The 17031-nt window shown below is 36.1% G+C and overlaps 1 protein-coding gene across 1 annotated transcript in view; it reads left to right on the top strand.

The window, feature by feature from the left end:
• The window catches only part of LOC124629633 (START domain-containing protein 10-like), a 62235-nt gene that overhangs the window by 27566 nt on the left and 17638 nt on the right, over positions 1-17031 (top strand). Inside the window, exon 3 of the mRNA XM_047163126.1 lies at positions 15052-15184. Coding sequence (XP_047019082.1) covers positions 15052-15184 — 133 coding nt within the window. The remainder of the gene's footprint in view (positions 1-15051; positions 15185-17031) is intronic.

The raw sequence follows: 17031 nt of genomic DNA, 5'->3' as shown, positions 1-17031 counted from the left end.
GTAAATCGGATGCTTCTAAGGTCATTCGTATTTCAAGTGACGAAATCTTGGCTAACATAAAATGACTACGTTTAATATATACTGTGCCTACATCAGATATTTTTTTCTATAATTGTGTTACCGGTTTAACTTTAAAATCTTATATTACATCGAAATGCAAGCGTCATATGAGATTATTACCTGATATGGTCTGTTTTCTTATTTATTTACACATAAGGAAGCGTTTTAAAACGATGTATAATTGTTGTGTGCTTGTGCTAAACTATTTTTCATGTAAACGTGTGACTAGTTTATTTATATTGTCTTATACGAATATTACATTGAAACGTAAGCGTCTGGTGGTGTTATTACTAAACATGGTGTGTTTTATCATTTATTTACTCATCAAAATATGTTCTGAAACGGTGACAAAGTCTGAGGTATACTATCACTGGAATTATTTACTGAAACACTACATATTCACAACAGTAATCAATTTATATTTCCAATTACCATATTCACACATTTATTGACCTTATATTACCAAAATGTGAGGGGACTCAGAACTAAATCTCATTCTTTTTTAAATAAAATTCTTCTTAACAATTATGACATTTATTGCTTAACTGAATCATGGCTCACTAAAAATTATTATAGTTCAGAATACTTTGATGACAGATATGTTGTTTTTCGGCGTGATAGGGATGCTTCTGTCGTGGGTGCGGAGAGGGGTGGGGGAGTCCTTATTGCCGTACGTCGGGAAATGAATCCTATCCCACGAATGGAATGGAATGCATCCATATACTCAGATAATATATGGGTCAGTATTCCCCTCTCCAAGTCCACTAACTCCACCTCTACTTCTACTCCCGCTTTCATACACATCTGCTGCGTATATATACCACACAGTGATCGCCACGAGACGGAATTGAATATAATTTTTGAATCCATTAGTAATTTAATAGAACAGTACCCGAATGACATATTTCTAATATTAGGTGATTTTAACGTGACGTACGCAGATTGGTATTATGATGCTGATTCTAGTTCGATGGTAATGCGTGTTAACAACAATTCATTGGTACAATTGACAGCAGATTTTGTAAGTTTTACGAACTTGAAGCAATATAATTCATCTTTTAATTGTAACAATAGACTATTGGATCTAATCTTTAGTAATAAAAATTGCAATGTTATCACATGTAATGATCCTATTACCACTGAAGACACACATCATAAGTCATTAGTAATTGAATTACACCTTGATGCCTCTCTCCCATTGACTCGTAAACTCACTAATAGGAAACTTTTTCACCATGGTGATTATGATGCAATTCGAGAGGAGATGGCATCAATTGATTGGGTTTCTAAGCTAACCTCTAAGGACACCAGTATTGATTGCATGGTAAGTAACTTTTATAACATTATCAATGACATAATAAATAAACATATTCCTTCTCGTAAAGTTATTAATACAGCTCGCTATCCACCTTGGTATACTATTCCATTAATTAAAATAGGCAAAGAAAAAAGAAAATTTCACACAAGGTGGAAACGCTATGGAAATCCTTTAGATTACCAGACTTTTTCAAAACTTCGAAAGAGGGAGGCTAGTCTTCATAATGTCGAATATCATAAATTTATTAGATTGAGTGAAGATAATATAAATAAATTCCCTAGATTGTTCTGGCGCTTCGTCAAATCAAAGTTACCATCGAGTCACATCCCTCAAATGGTGAAATGGGATGAGCGTGTCTCCAACTGTGGTGAAGATATTTGTAATTTGTTTAACGAATATTTTAATTCCGTTTTTGTTGAAAGTGTACCGCATCCCACTTCCTATGATTTTAATTGCCCACCTTTAAACTCCCCAGTTAGTATCGGCTCTGTATCCATCACCATGGAAGTTATTCACAAGGAACTCAAAATAATTGATATTAACAAGGGACCCGGACATGATGGAATACATCCCTTATTTATTCGTAACTGTGCGGAACAATTAACATTACCTTTGCATTTTATATTTACTAAGTCTTTGGAAGTGGGAATATTTCCATCAGTATGGAAACAGGCCCTTATAACCCCCATCCCTAAAAATGATAAAAGAAATGACGTATCTCAATATCGACCTATTTCTAAAACTAATTTATTTGGTAAAATTTTTGAAAAAATTGTCACTTCCTCTCTTGTAGGCTCACTGAAGTGTCATATCTCTAGCAATCAGCATGGTTTCTGCAGAGGTCGCTCTGTTGAATCTAACATGCTTATTTTTATAAATTACTTAATGGACGCCATTGACAAGAAGTCACAGGTGGACGTTGTGTATACAGATTTTTCCAAAGCATTTGATAAAATTAATCATGATTTGCTTATAGAAAAGCTATGGAGTATCGGTATACATGGCGATCTACTCCGCTGGATAAACTCCTACATCAAGAACCGATCTCAAGCAGTTTCTATAGAGGGATATGTGTCTAGATTCCTAGAAATTCCTTCAGGAATTCCTCAAGGATCCCATGCAGGACCATTATTTTTTATTTTATATATTAACGACATTGACAAAGTCATAAATTATTCAAAAATTCTCTTGTATGCGGATGATGCGAAAATTTTTAAGACAGTAACATGTTATGACGATTTTTTGGAACTGCAGCATGACCTAGATCGTATATCTGAATATTGCTCATCAAATCAACTGTATTTAAACCTTGACAAGTGTTCTGTTATATCCTATACCCGTAAACATAATCCTCTAAATTTTGATTACAAGATCAATAATAAATCTATAAGTAGGGTAACAGATGTGCGCGACTTAGGTATAATTATGGATTCAAAATTATCTTTTAATTTACACATAGACAACATAGTAAGCAGAGCCTTCCGTCAACTTGGCTTTATATTAAGGATTTCAAAACCGTTTAAACATCCGCATACTCTAAAAGTTTTATATTTTAGCTTCGTCCGATCACTGCTAGATTTTGCTTGTACTGTTTGGAGTCCATACTATGCTTGTCATATTGACCGCATTGAAAAAGTGCAAAAGAAGTTTATTAAATCATTAGATTACCGTGGAAATCATGAATATGTCTCATACGTAGATTCAATTACTCGTCACTCTCTTACTACTCTTGCCGACCGACGCATGATGTTTGACCAAGTGTTTCTTTATAAAATCTGTAATAATCTCATTGACGCCCCTGACATTTTGGAAGAAATTGCCTTAAAAGTACCCAGGCCTGGTTCCCGTTCACAAAAATTATTTTCAGTTCCTTTTTATAAAACAGTTTACACCAGTAATAACTTCTTCAGACGTGGCACAAGCACTTATAATGATAAATTTAATGGAATTGATATTTTTAATCACAGTTTAGCATCTTATAAAATGAAATTGCGCAATCAACTCTTAAATATCTCGTAAAGTAATGTTTATATTTGACTGCATTTACTACATTTTACTACACTATTTAAAATTGTATGGAACTCAAAGTCTTTTTGAATCTATTGTTTTCTTTTGTAAGTTTTTTGTACGTGACTGTTTGTTTCCTGAAGAAAATAAAATAAAATAAAAATAAAATATTACACATTCGATATTCACACTTCTACAGAATTGATATTAAAAGGTTTGACAACGGGCTATAGTAGCGTAGTTAAACTAACTGAAACAATGTTAGTGATCCTTCAATAAAGTTAGAGAAGCGGGTGTGCATGATGAACATTAAGAGTTGGTAAATACGTGATGAAGATGACCTAATTCATTACTATTCTAATTTGTTCATGCACCACAAAACTCAAGTTAAGGTGGAGAAAAGGATTACCAAGCTCCCAAAGGCCTGGGCATTTGCAACACGTTGCATGGCATCCTGGAAAGTTACGTAATTCTCAGCCATCAGTTTGAGCAGCGTGAGGGAGTGTCAGGCTTTGGCCCTAGTGGGCCTCACAGGGGTTTGCTGAATCTCCTTGAGGGGCGCGTGAAATAACGGGTCTCCCAGAAGCCGGAAGGTCGATGACCCACTCAAAACTAATCGCTCACGCCTACGGTGGCCGGGAGTCGTCTCTCGACATCCGGCTTTCGTGGTGTCTTACCGCAGTGGCTGGGATGAGAGTTGGGAATTTTCAGTCGCTCCGCCGCCTCATTCTTTGTCATCCCATTTCTTCTCGCTCCAGATTATGGTTTAAACCGGGGCCGGGTGCGATAGGTCGCACAGTCCGCACAGTGGTGACACCCGGGCGCCACCTCCATGAGATCAGAGTTGGGAATGTATGTTTGCAAAAACTAATAGAACATTTAGCGAAAACACGTTTGATAGTAATTCTGTCTTTGTAACTGAATAATATCAATGATAATAAACGTGTGACTGTGACTGTTCGTAATTGTGAACGGTGTATTTGTGATATAATTCTTAGCTCGATGATTTGTGATCAGAAGTTGAAAGCAAGTATGTCTCTGGCCTGCGACGCGTAATTTGTACGTTTTCAGAACGAACGAACTCTTGTCTTCTGTTGACATCTTGTTGACGTATTGTGACAGGTAGTTATAACCATTGATGTTAATTTTAGAAGTGACACAATGTGTTTCGGTCGTATTTTGCCTACATTCTTCATTACTCAAAAAGTGTATTAAAACCAGGAACTTATTTTTAAGGATGTTTGAATATTAATTACAATGTTTTTTTTTATAATAATAAAATCTTAGACTCGCAATGCACTCTCAGTGTGATGCATGTTTGTTATTGGATGAAATGAATGGATATTCATGTTTATGAGAGGTATAGCTTATATTATGTCAGAACAACATATGTAGAGTTTTTAAGAATGTGGGGAAGTTCATAATTTCTTCATGACGTGGGTGCCGCTTCCCATGGGAACTACTGCCCGCACTGGGATAAAATATACCCTATGTTACTCGCAGATAATGTAACTTTCTAATGGTGAAAGAATTATAAAAATGTCCCTGACGATGCACTGATATTTCTTGTAGTGTTTTTATAGTAGCGAAATACACACGTCGTCATATATTTTTTTCTTGAAAGTAAGAACATACCATGACAAAGTGAAGTCTGTTTTCATTGTCTGTTTGCTGGGGAGTTTGTTCCACCACTTCTTCTTCCCAGCAAAAACACATAGGAAGTGGTGAAGGGCGGGCGTTTTGGGGGCTGTCTTTTGTAGATTTGACGTTCAAAAAGTGCTGATTTTCAGCCTACTTTGAATAAATGACTTTTGATTTTGATTTTGATTGATATTTTACCTACTACCAGTTTTATGGCACATCTGTTTCTGCATGATTTTCTTCATCTATAATTTTAGGATATCATTTCTTTAAATTCAGTTTTTTGCTCAAGTTACTTATAAAAGCGTTATTTTCTATGTAAAGATTGATAATAGGCCGATAAACTTACAAAGTTCAACATTCAAATATGTGTCATTATTGCGCCCGCTGTTGCAGAAACGTTAACAGAAATTATCGTTCATTGCTCATCCCCCGTAGGTGATAGCGTGATAATATATATCCTATATGTTGAACTGGCCCCCAGGTAATATTCATGCAAAATTTGATTTAAATCTATGCAGTACTTTTCGAGTTCAGTGAGACCAAACATACAGACAAACAGACAAACAGACAAAAATTCTAAAAACTATATATTTGGGTTCAGAATCGATAATAGATCACCCCCCAAGTATTCTTTTAAAAAAATATTCAATGTACAGTTTTGACTTTCCTATCATTTTATTATATGTATAGATTGCCCAACTGTCATGTAGCAATATAATAATGCCCGTGCAATGTGATAAATAATGAAGTTAAGATAGTTATTAATCACTTGGCCCGATAAAGCTAGACATTATTCATAATGCTCGGGCATTATAAATAATGCCCGAATTAATCACATGGTCCATAACATATATAAGTTTCTGAGAATATTTTATTAGATAATATCTAAGAATGTTATATACTATCCACACTCTTAAGCTTACGTTATCATACTAAAATAATAGTCTAAATGGATACTAAAATAATAATGAAAACATAAGGCATACTAGAAGAATACACATCCTTTTATATAGTATGTCTTATTTTTTATTAGTCATTAGGCGTTAAAGCACGTTGTCTTTTCAAGCAGGTGTAGGAGGGTTAGTGATCGCCGTTTCAGCAGATAAAACATTCTATTTCGATACAGATTAAACTAACTCTTCAACACATGAAAACCGTGATACCATACACCGAAAAATTCCAGCCTTACACAAAATTTTTTAACAAAAATAAAGTTAGAAAAAACCTGAGCTATTTCTCGCTTCGTTCTACGTTTCAATGGATAATAGAGCCCTCTTTCAGACGAAAAATATGTGTGAACATAGCTCCGTTTTGTCCGACCGTTTTTTCTTAAAAGATTCTTTTTAAAAGTTCTCTGTCGACCGAGGTGGAGGACAATTATGAAGTCTTGAATTTTAGCTGAAAGTTTCGTAACATTTTTAAATTGTGTCATGATAAAACTGAAAATGTTGAGTTGGAATTTGGGTTTAAGACGTGTCGCTTTAGTTTTTTACGGTCAATACAATATTCCACTTGATTTATTTTTCGTAAATCGTAGATTGATAAATGAGAATGAGGTAGATCAATTGAGAAGGTAGTTAAAGTACATGTAGTATCTGTTCAATATATCTACCGTCCATAGATATACCCCATCACCATTAATGATTTGATAACCATCGCCCTTTTTTGACTGGTCGATGACTTGGTTTACGCCGAACCAAACGTCTTCGATCTTTTAAGTTGCGAAAATCCATAATTACGTTCACCTGAGCTCTCTATTCAATATTTCTTCTTAAAAATCATTCATCGTCTTTACAAAAGTTTCACATAAATCTTTTAACAAAATTAATAGCCCCCGATCAATTTCTGGTCGCACCATACAATACTTACTTAACTCTTGTCGGTTCTTCTTATCGGCGATATAATAAATGATCGACCAAACTCGCTAACTTTCGTCTCATATCAAACTTATGGCATTTCATTTACCTCGAAACTTTCCTAATCATAATTTATATGGAAATTAAGATGTAATTAAATTGTTTTAGGTGGTGTTTTGAGATGTTAATTAGTCTTTTCAACGTGTAAAATAAGCTTTTTAAAAATGCACTCTTGTTTAAATAAATAGACTAAAGAGAAAACAGAACTTTAATAGCAAGATGACCTGCATTATACATTTTAATTAAGTGTAATTGTGACAACTATTTAATATTACATCTTGTATACATAGTGGAATGCAATTAATAATAATGAATATGAATAAGGCTTGGGTATATTGTCATAAATGTATGTGGTGATGGTCGGAGTCTCTGCTATGAGAAAACACACGAATGAATTTCTTAAGAGCTTTTTAAAGTAAATATTAGAAAACATCGCAGATGTCTTACCATTCAAGAGCAAACTCAATGCATAAAACACAACATTTTACCTAAAAACTTTAGTCAACCACCCACTTATATTCAAAACCTATATCTCAATTCAGTAGCCAGTTATCATAAACACTGTTAGCTTATGACAGCAGTCACAAACCGCAGTGCAAGCAAGAAGGAACATTTAGACAAGATAAAGCACTTTGTACACTCCTGCGACGGTTAACGTGAACTTTTAACGAGCTGTCCACAATAGTTGCTTGATATATCCTTCCTATTGTAATGTAGTTTCGTATAGGTACACTTTTGAGTTTTTAAGACTTTCAGAGAGTGTAAACGTGTGTGTAAGCGTTGGTTTGGTTTGTGTGTGTTAATTGTCACATTAATTTTCTTCATATTGGTTTTCCGAGCTATCACGCAATGAATCTATACTAATATTATAAAGAGGAAAACTTTGTTTGTTTGTTTGGTTATAATGGATAAACTCAAAAACTACTGGACCGATTTTAAATATTCTTTCACCATTAGGAAGCTATATTATCTGCGAGTAGCATAGGCTATATTTTATCCCGGTGCGGGCAGTAGCTCCCTCGGGACACGGGTGAAACCGCGGGAAAACGGCTAGTTGTAAAATAAAATACCTACTATTTTATATGACTGATTTAGCAGATTTTTATGTATAATTTTTTTTTTTTAATCCAACAAAGTACCAAAGTACTTACATGAATATTTTGATAGAAAATATTTTTTTATATTTATTGCTTAGTTAGTATTCAGTGATTTTGCTATCCTTTGTAATAATATTCTTAGAAAATATATTTCTTCAATGAAATATATACATTCCCTAAGGCATTCCATCTTCAAATACCTAAAGAATTCCATCAGATTTGATCAGATACTAGTGGAATAATATACAAATGATTGCATTGTAAATATTTCTTTACAATAATTTTAATGTTCAAACGAATTTCTTACATTATTTAGTTCACCATTTATTTCAAAAGGCGTGTTTTTCAAGTGTTCATAACAAGCAAACCTTTTAACTTCTCCACATCACTCTTAACATTTCCATTATTATTTTCCGTCATACGTATCATACGAACATACATACATACGTACCTATATTAATATAAGAAAGAGGAATCATTTTTTTGTTTGTACCCGAAAGGCTCCGAAACTACTGGACCTATTTGAAAAAATCGGTAAAAAACTTTTAAGTTAAACGGTTTTATATCTTATGTGCACTGAAAAATAAAAAATAAAAAAACAGTTACTTACCTATAAACCTACGTAGGTGGTCCCGGTCATATTAGACTAAAATAAAAACGTGTCCGTAAAGTCCGCCATTTTGTACCGGCGGCCATCTTGGATTTATAATGTTATTGATATTACTATATTGTATTGTCATCGGAATTAAAGGTGTGTACCAAATTTCAGATCAATCTGACAACAGGAAGGCACTGAAATTTCAATTTCTAAATTTGACCCAAGAATGAATAAATAATAAAACAAACGGGGTGAGCTAAATAAAACCGTTTAAAATTGTCTCACAGTTGGGAAGCTAGACTATTCCCGTGTAACTTAGGTTATTTTTTCTTGTTTATGGGAAGAAGTTTATAGTTCATAGTGGTCGGTATGACAAGTTGTGTTTCTGGCGCTCCGTCGAAAAATAAAGTTTAACAGTGGTTTACGTCAAATTATGGTGCAGTGCTTATCTAACTTTCAAAGATAAAACAGTGTACTACAGATTTGTTGCAATATAACTACACAACCGAACTGATTTCGCCTATATTATAAGAAACAAAACTAAAAATCTGTGAGTTTATTGTGGCATGTACCCGCGCAATGTTTATAAGCGGATGTTTTTGAGTGAACGCGTAAGCGACGCCGTATACAGCGCACATAAGACCTTTTGGTCGCGAGAATTACGTTGTGAGCCGAGACAGTGACAACTACCGTGAGTCAGTGAGCCTTTATTAGTGTGCCGCTGCTACAAAATAATCCCGAACATCTCACGTGGGTCTTTATTTGTGCATACTTTTGCCGTAAAAATAAAATCCGTCTTTTAAAATATGTCTTCATCTGATACAACTTGGGGTTGCTGCGAACTACTCATGGATGATGACAACTTTATACAATGTCAACTCTGCAAAATGAAATACCATCAAGCTTGCTTATCTGCCAAACATCCATCCTTATTTACTAATACGGAAAACCTACCACAAAAGTGGACCTGCTATCAATGTATTGAATATACATCTAAATCTAGCAGCGGCAAAGCTCAATCTCCAGCCCCGCAACGCTTTAATCCTAACGTTGCGGTTCGAGGAAATAAAAGGCCAGCCCTGCAATCCCCACCCCAAACCATAGCCACAAATCTTTCCGCAGACAACATTCGTACTATTATAGAAGAACTAATAGACATAAAATTTGATAATCTATTGGAAAAACTGAATGCATCGTTAAACGATACAATTTGTCAGCAATTAAGATCAGTACAATCAGAAATCAAGAACGTCAGAGAGGAGGTAGTGCAGGTCAAGAAGAGTGTCGAATTCGTCACCAGCCAATATGACGATTTTATAAACGAACATAATGAGGCTAAAGTCACTATGAAATTGATGCAAACGCAAAACGCAGAAATGGCCAACTGTATATCTGATATGCTTGCTAGGATAAACCAACTCGAACAAAACGCTCGTTCCAATAACGTCGAAATACAATGCGTTCCTGAGAGGAAAGGCGAAAATTTGCTCGACGTCGTGACTTCCCTGGGAAAAACTACTGGTTCTAAATTGAAGGCAGAAAACATAACTAATTGTACGCGCATTGCTAAGATAAACAAGGAAAGCAATCGGCCTAGATCGATCGTAGTGCAGTTCTCATCAGTCAAAATCAGGGACGAATTTTTAGCGGCAAATATTAACTTCAACAAAGTCAATCCCGAAAATAAACTGAACAGTTCTCATCTTGGAATCTCTGGTGTAAAAACCCCCATCTTTATAGTAGAACATCTCTCACCGTATAACAAATCTCTTCATGCAGCAGCTAGACGAGTGGCGAAGGAAAAAGGATATAAACATGTGTGGGTAAGAAATGGTCGCATATACATGAGGAAGGTCGACGACTCAGAATATATCTTAATTCGCAACATTAAGACTCTAGAAAAGCTCTAAACATATAATATCTTAATTTGTAAGTTGTTATTCAGTATATTTTTTCTTAAAATTCACCCGTTTAAATGTTTACTTCCAAAATGTCAGAGGTTTAAGAACGAAACTTGAACAATTCTATTTAAATACCATATCCTGTGACTATGACGTAATTATTCTTTGTGAGACTTGGCTCAATGATTCTATTTATGACTCTGAATTGTTTACAAACAATTATAAAGTATACAGGAGAGACCGTTATACTTCCGGATATCATCAAGCAAAATCGGGAGGAGGGGTACTCATAGCCGTCTCGAATCGTTATCAGTCTCATCGTTTAGCTAGATTTGAAAGTGAGTGTGAGGATATATGGGTGGCCATAGATCTGGCCGGAAATAAAAACACATCGGAAAAAATCTACTTATGCAGCTTGTACCTTCCCCCACCTGTACAAAATGAAATGTTAACAAATTTTCTGCAAAAAGCAACACAGGTGTTAGAAACTTATAGCAAAGTACTTATTGCTGGAGATTTTAATCTAGGCACTATAAAGTGGTCCGCTTCCTTTAATAATCCACTCCAAGTTAGCCTAAACACAAATACATTGCTGGATTTTATAGCCTTACATAACCTAAAACAGCATAATTTAAATCCAAACAATTTGAACAGAATATTAGACTTAATACTATCAAATATGCGAGAGGTAGAGGTTACACAAAGTGCACACACACTCAGCAACATAGATCCCTACCACCCTCCTCTCGAATTTTCCCTTGACTTTTGTCAACCCAAGACAGTATCCCCTGCACGCGTTGAAAAGATTAATTTGCACAAGGCTGATTATACCGCACTTTCAAGAAAATTAGAGGCAACAGACTGGGCTTCCGTACTATCCAAGTATACCACAGTGGACTCCATGACTGCAATCTTTTACAAATTATTGCGGGAAGCCATAACGGAAGTTGTTCCAAAATCTATCCCAAAATCAAACAAATATCCCGTCTGGTACACCAATAGTCTTAGGCGTCTCTTAAAAGAAAAACTCAAATACAGGAAGCTATATAAAAATTACAAAAACCCCTTAGACTACATAACACTACAGACTCTCAAAAAGAGATGCGAAACCTGCATTAACAATTGTTACCGCAACTATATTAAGACTATTGAAGACTCAATATCCCGCAATGCGAAGACCTTTTGGACTTTTATTAAACATAAAAGAAGCAATCACTGCTCACTCCCAGCAATCATGTACTTAAACAATGAAAACGCTAGCAACGGTCAAGATATTTGTAACCTTTTTGCCAAATACTTTGCATCAGTCTATACCCTAAGCCCGAGCATGACGAATATCTCACCAAGCGACAACTCCGCTCAAATACTCAATAATATAACACTTACAAATGAAATGGTTTTGAAAGCTCTCAAAAATCTCGATTGCACCAAAGGAGCAGGTCCGGACGGGATACCGCCTATACTAGCTTCTAAATGTTCAACAGTTCTAGCTACTCCCCTCACTATTATTTTCAATGAGTCTTTACAAACTGGAATATTTCCACACTTGTGGAAGGAATCCCTGGTTGTTCCTATTCACAAATCTAATGACGAATCACAAATTGGGAACTACCGACCAATTTCAATTCTTTCAGTTTTTGCAAAGCTGTTTGAGTCCCTCATACGCCCTTTTATTACTTCACACTTAAAACAGTTAATTTCTCCCCACCAACATGGCTTCTTCAAAGCTAGATCAACAACGACAAATCTTATGTCATTCGTCTCGAGTATTGCTAAACATTTAGATAACAGGATATCAGTGGATGCCATATACACCGACATTAGCAAAGCCTTCGACACAGTTAATCACACGATCCTGATCAGCAAGTTATCGTCATATGGACTGTCAGGGAACATACTGAAATGGATTGACTCCTACCTAAAACAGAGATGGTCAAGAGTGGTTATGGCTGGTTACACTTCTGACCAGTTCCCTATAACTTCCGGGGTACCTCAAGGCTCCCATCTAGCTCCAATTTTGTTTACTGTGTTTATTGATGACATCACTCAATACCTCAAGCACACAGACTGTTTTTTGTTTGCAGACGACTTAAAAATATCCAGGCCTATCAAATCTGTGGAGGATATAGAATTAATTCAAGAAGATTTAAATAATCTACATGAATGGTGCACAAACAATGACATGAATTTAAATATTGATAAATGCAAATGTATAAGATTCACCAGGAGCAACTTAAAATCGCCTTTGTGCTACAAAATAAATGGAGCAGAGTTAGAGGAGGTTGACGTGATCCGGGATCTTGGGGTATATATAGACAAAAAATTGAAGTTTCATAGGCATATAGACAAAATCACTAAAAAAGGATTTAAAATGCTAGGTTTCGTAATACGCAATCAATAGTAAATGTTTCAAAAAAGCGTCCACCAAAAAAACACTATTCAAAACCTTAGTTCGATCAGGTCTTGAGTACTGTAGTCAAATATGGTCGCCTTACTATGAGATTCATATAAAACGCTTAGAATCTGTACAAAAAAGGTTTATGTGGCATCTTACTTACCAATGCAATGAGGCTAAACGTTTGAAATCATATTCTGCGCGTTTGAAACATTTCGACATGAACAGCCTGCAAGACCGTAGATTATATCTGGATCATATGTTCCTATACAAATTGATAAACGGCTATATTGATTCTCCCGATCTTTTGCATAAAATAAAAATTAATGCCCCAAATAGATTACCCAGATCTCGCACTTATGTTCCGTTCTGCCAAACATCTTCAAAAAGCAACTTAGGATTATTCACCACAATAAATCGACTAGGCAAGCAATATAATGTTTTAGTTAAGAAAAACAACAATATTGATATCTTTTCAGACAAATACCCCACTTTTCGTCGCCACATCTTGTCCTCATTCATTACTCATTGATTGTTGAGCCTCGTCCTTAGTTTTATTTCTTTGTCAGCAGTTTTTTCTTTCTTTTTCTCTTAATCTTAATTTTAGTTCACATTATCATTCTTGCAAAAAAAATTAAAACTTTTACTTTAAATAAATAACAAATCCGACCACAAATTATGCATGCTGTGGCAACCTATAATTAAGTCTACACTTAGCATAAGATTGAAAATTTCGTAATAACATTCATTGTAACTAGTGTAAGATTTGTTGGTTGTCCTAAATAAATAAATAAATAAATAAAATAAATAAAGAAGTTCAAGAACAAGAACGAGTGAAACCAATTGGAAACGGCTAGTAAATTATATATGGCATATATAAAGCAAACGGGAATGTGAGCGTGGATATGACATATGAGGTTATTTGTATGCAATTTGGTTCGTCTGTGTTGTGTGAATTTTGATGTTTAAGTAACAAGATTTAATGGATGGCCTATTTTAGAAAAGACTTAGGCAGTGAATATCGTTTGTAAGTCTGTGTTAAACAATTGATTTGCAATAGTTGAAAGTAGGTTGGCTATCATGTCATGAAAACTTTATACCTGTGAGACTTTATTCACGTGCATGACTGCAAAATATTTTTTGCCACGAAGCGCTCATTAATAAAGGCCTGTGGATCAGCAATCAAATATCAAGTATGAATACAAAAGTATACTTGAAAATACTGTAAAACATGAGTGTTACTCTCAATAGTTATTAATAGATAACAATACGGCATCTAGAACATTTTACTAGTTAGTCATATAGGGAGAAATATTATATAATTGTTTGAACGGAGTTGACTTTCATTTTAGTGGTTTCATTTTTATAACAACCTTCAAGTTTCTGTTTTAATTTCGGTTTCGATGCGAAATTCACTTCTCCTGATCTTAAAGGCTGGGTTTTGCATTGGACGGAAGAAAAGCGTTGTCATTCCTTGGAGCAGTTATTGCCACGTTCAATCAAAAATGTCGGGGATTTCTTGTTGACAATTAAGAGGTATTTTTTTATTTGGATGTATAAACCGAAATTAGGGTTATCGTAATGATGATGATGTCCTCCTAGCCGATTATCGGCTACGGCGGCTGTTCTCATGTAAGGAGATTAGCCAACTGCGCAGGACATATTATAGTGCACAAGCATTTGCGCAGACACAGGTGCACTCCCTATTCCTTCACTCTCATAGCCCGATGGGACGGCAATCCGACACGACCGGAAAGAGATCAGGCGCAGGACCGACATTTACGTGCTCTCCGATGCACGGGTGAATCAATCACCAACTTCCAGGCTTCGGGCTGCTTTGTGAAAGTCTTCTAAAACCCACAAAGCGATTTCGGCCCGACTCGGGAATCGAACCCGAGACCTCGTGCTCAGCAGCCACACTTGCGACAACTAGACCAACGAGGCAGTCAAAAATCGTAATACATACATAGATACATACACAAATTAGACGTAAGACGCTAGGCATTAGGCAATAAATAGGCTAGCAACCATTATCCTTCCTCCTTCTTTATGTACATTTGTAAATAAATCTGTAGGTATATTATTCTATTTAATGACAAATAATTTTGTCTGCAGTGTCATGCCCAGCGCCTCTCAAGAACCGTGACTTCGTGCTGCAGCGGTCGTGGCTGGACACGGGCGACGAGAAGATGATCCTCAACCACTCCGTCTTCCACAAGGACTATCCGCCGAGGAAGGGTTATGTCAGGTAACTGCCAATTTAGATCTCTAGCCCGCTGTAGCCTGGGTAGAGGATCGATTTGCCTCGGGTTCAATTCGGGAATGGGCCGAAATCGCTTTGGGATTTTGGGAACTTTCTCAAAGCAACCGACTATGAGAGTGAAAGCAAACGCTCGTGCTCTATAATTTTCCTGCGTAATTGGCTGATCTCCTTACAGGCAGGAAGGCACTGTGAATCCGATCAAACTGACCTGATCGTTGTAATATGTGTGCACTATCATTCATCTCCACATACATATATGGACCAACTAAAGGTTTGCATTGTGAGGGGGATTCATACACACAAGTATGGTTCACCCACTTTCGTGAGATACACTATCTGCACCTGGTTCATTTAGAACGTGGGTGATGCCTACATCCTACGTGTTACCCTATATCGAAGTTTTTTCTAAATCTAAAAAAATATGAAATGATACGTGTGACCGTAAAAATGTTTACTTTCGAGTAGGCGTGTGTACTTGCGAAAATGCCTCATTTCACAATGTTCAGTGATATTATAAAAGCATGATCCCTTAAATAAAAATGGGATGTCAGTGACCCAAGTAATCTGTTACCCAGATTCGTCTGTGCAAAAACTTTGGTTTTAATATCAGTATTTACATATTTCCTCCCTTTCGAAATACATGTTTTATCAAAATACTCCAAAATTATATAACTTGTATCTTACTGGTTCAATAGTATTTTCAGGGTTTGTAAGGTATAGTTCATTGCATAATCTCGGTTGTACCTGCTACAGAATCTAGACTTCATTGTAGAGTTTTCAGTCTCTAATTTCATAAGCCACTGCTTTGCACGGTCTGTGCAAACCCGAATGAGCTTAGAATAAATAGAAGTGTTCAGTAAGATTATGTCCCACACCTACGTAACACCTACATTCACGAATTAAAGCGAAGTTAGAGCACTTTCACAATAGCGAATTTTCCGTATAGTTTTTCCTGGAGGAGAAACTCTATTTGTAAAAGCGGTGTATGAATGTTTCACGCGTAGAAAAACTGATTAAGTCCGCTTGTGTGAAAAGCACTCAAGAGTAGGACGCAGGATACTGTCCTGCACGTGTATTACAAACTTTTCCTCAACACTACATAATTGAAAAAGCGGAGAAAGGCTCAAAAAATCGATACAGATACCACTTAACTGCCTTTCAACGCCTTTCTATTATATTGTACAAAGGGGAATAATTTCTCAAAAACCGCTTTTGTGAGTGCTGAAATTACGCTCAGCAATTATTCCTGCCTTTGAGTGTCCCCAGCACACTGCAAACTTTTAGTCGGCCGACATTTTGTTTGGGCTTATAAATCAGTATAGTTATCGGCACGAATCTTGAGCTCTGACCTACATCTGCACAGAAGTGATTTATTAGCAAAGAACCAATCCCGAGTGACGGCTATGACGCGATGCACTGCGGGCCAATCACCGCTTTAGCCCGCCCCCGCGCCTCACTTCATACCACAAAAGGGACCCAATAAATTACTTCTGCGCAGGTGAAGGTCAGAGCTCAAGATTCGTGCCGATAACTATATGAAGATGAATGGTAGTACGCACATTACAAAGATCAGGTATTCAGCCGGTATCAGAGCGACATCAAACTTTGATTGGATGTTTGCCAATCATTAGGCCAACTGTCGGCCGACTGTTTAGTTGGCAGTCTGCAGTGTAGGTAGCTCTCAAGATTCAACTTGAAAATTGTGAAATACGTTTTTAATTAACGCTCTGTATGATTGTCTTAGCTCAACTGAATTGATTTTATTCAGGAAACTTGGCTAGTTTATGACGTGAGACAAATTAGTTTTTCTTTTAAAATATGGCGGTTGGGAT

The sequence above is a fragment of the Helicoverpa zea genome, chromosome 4 (assembly GCF_022581195.2).
Source record: "Helicoverpa zea isolate HzStark_Cry1AcR chromosome 4, ilHelZeax1.1, whole genome shotgun sequence".
Lineage (NCBI taxonomy): Eukaryota > Metazoa > Arthropoda > Insecta > Lepidoptera > Noctuidae > Helicoverpa > Helicoverpa zea.
The sequence above is the reverse complement of the archived record's forward strand: the minus strand, read 5'-3'. Positions and strand labels throughout refer to the sequence as shown.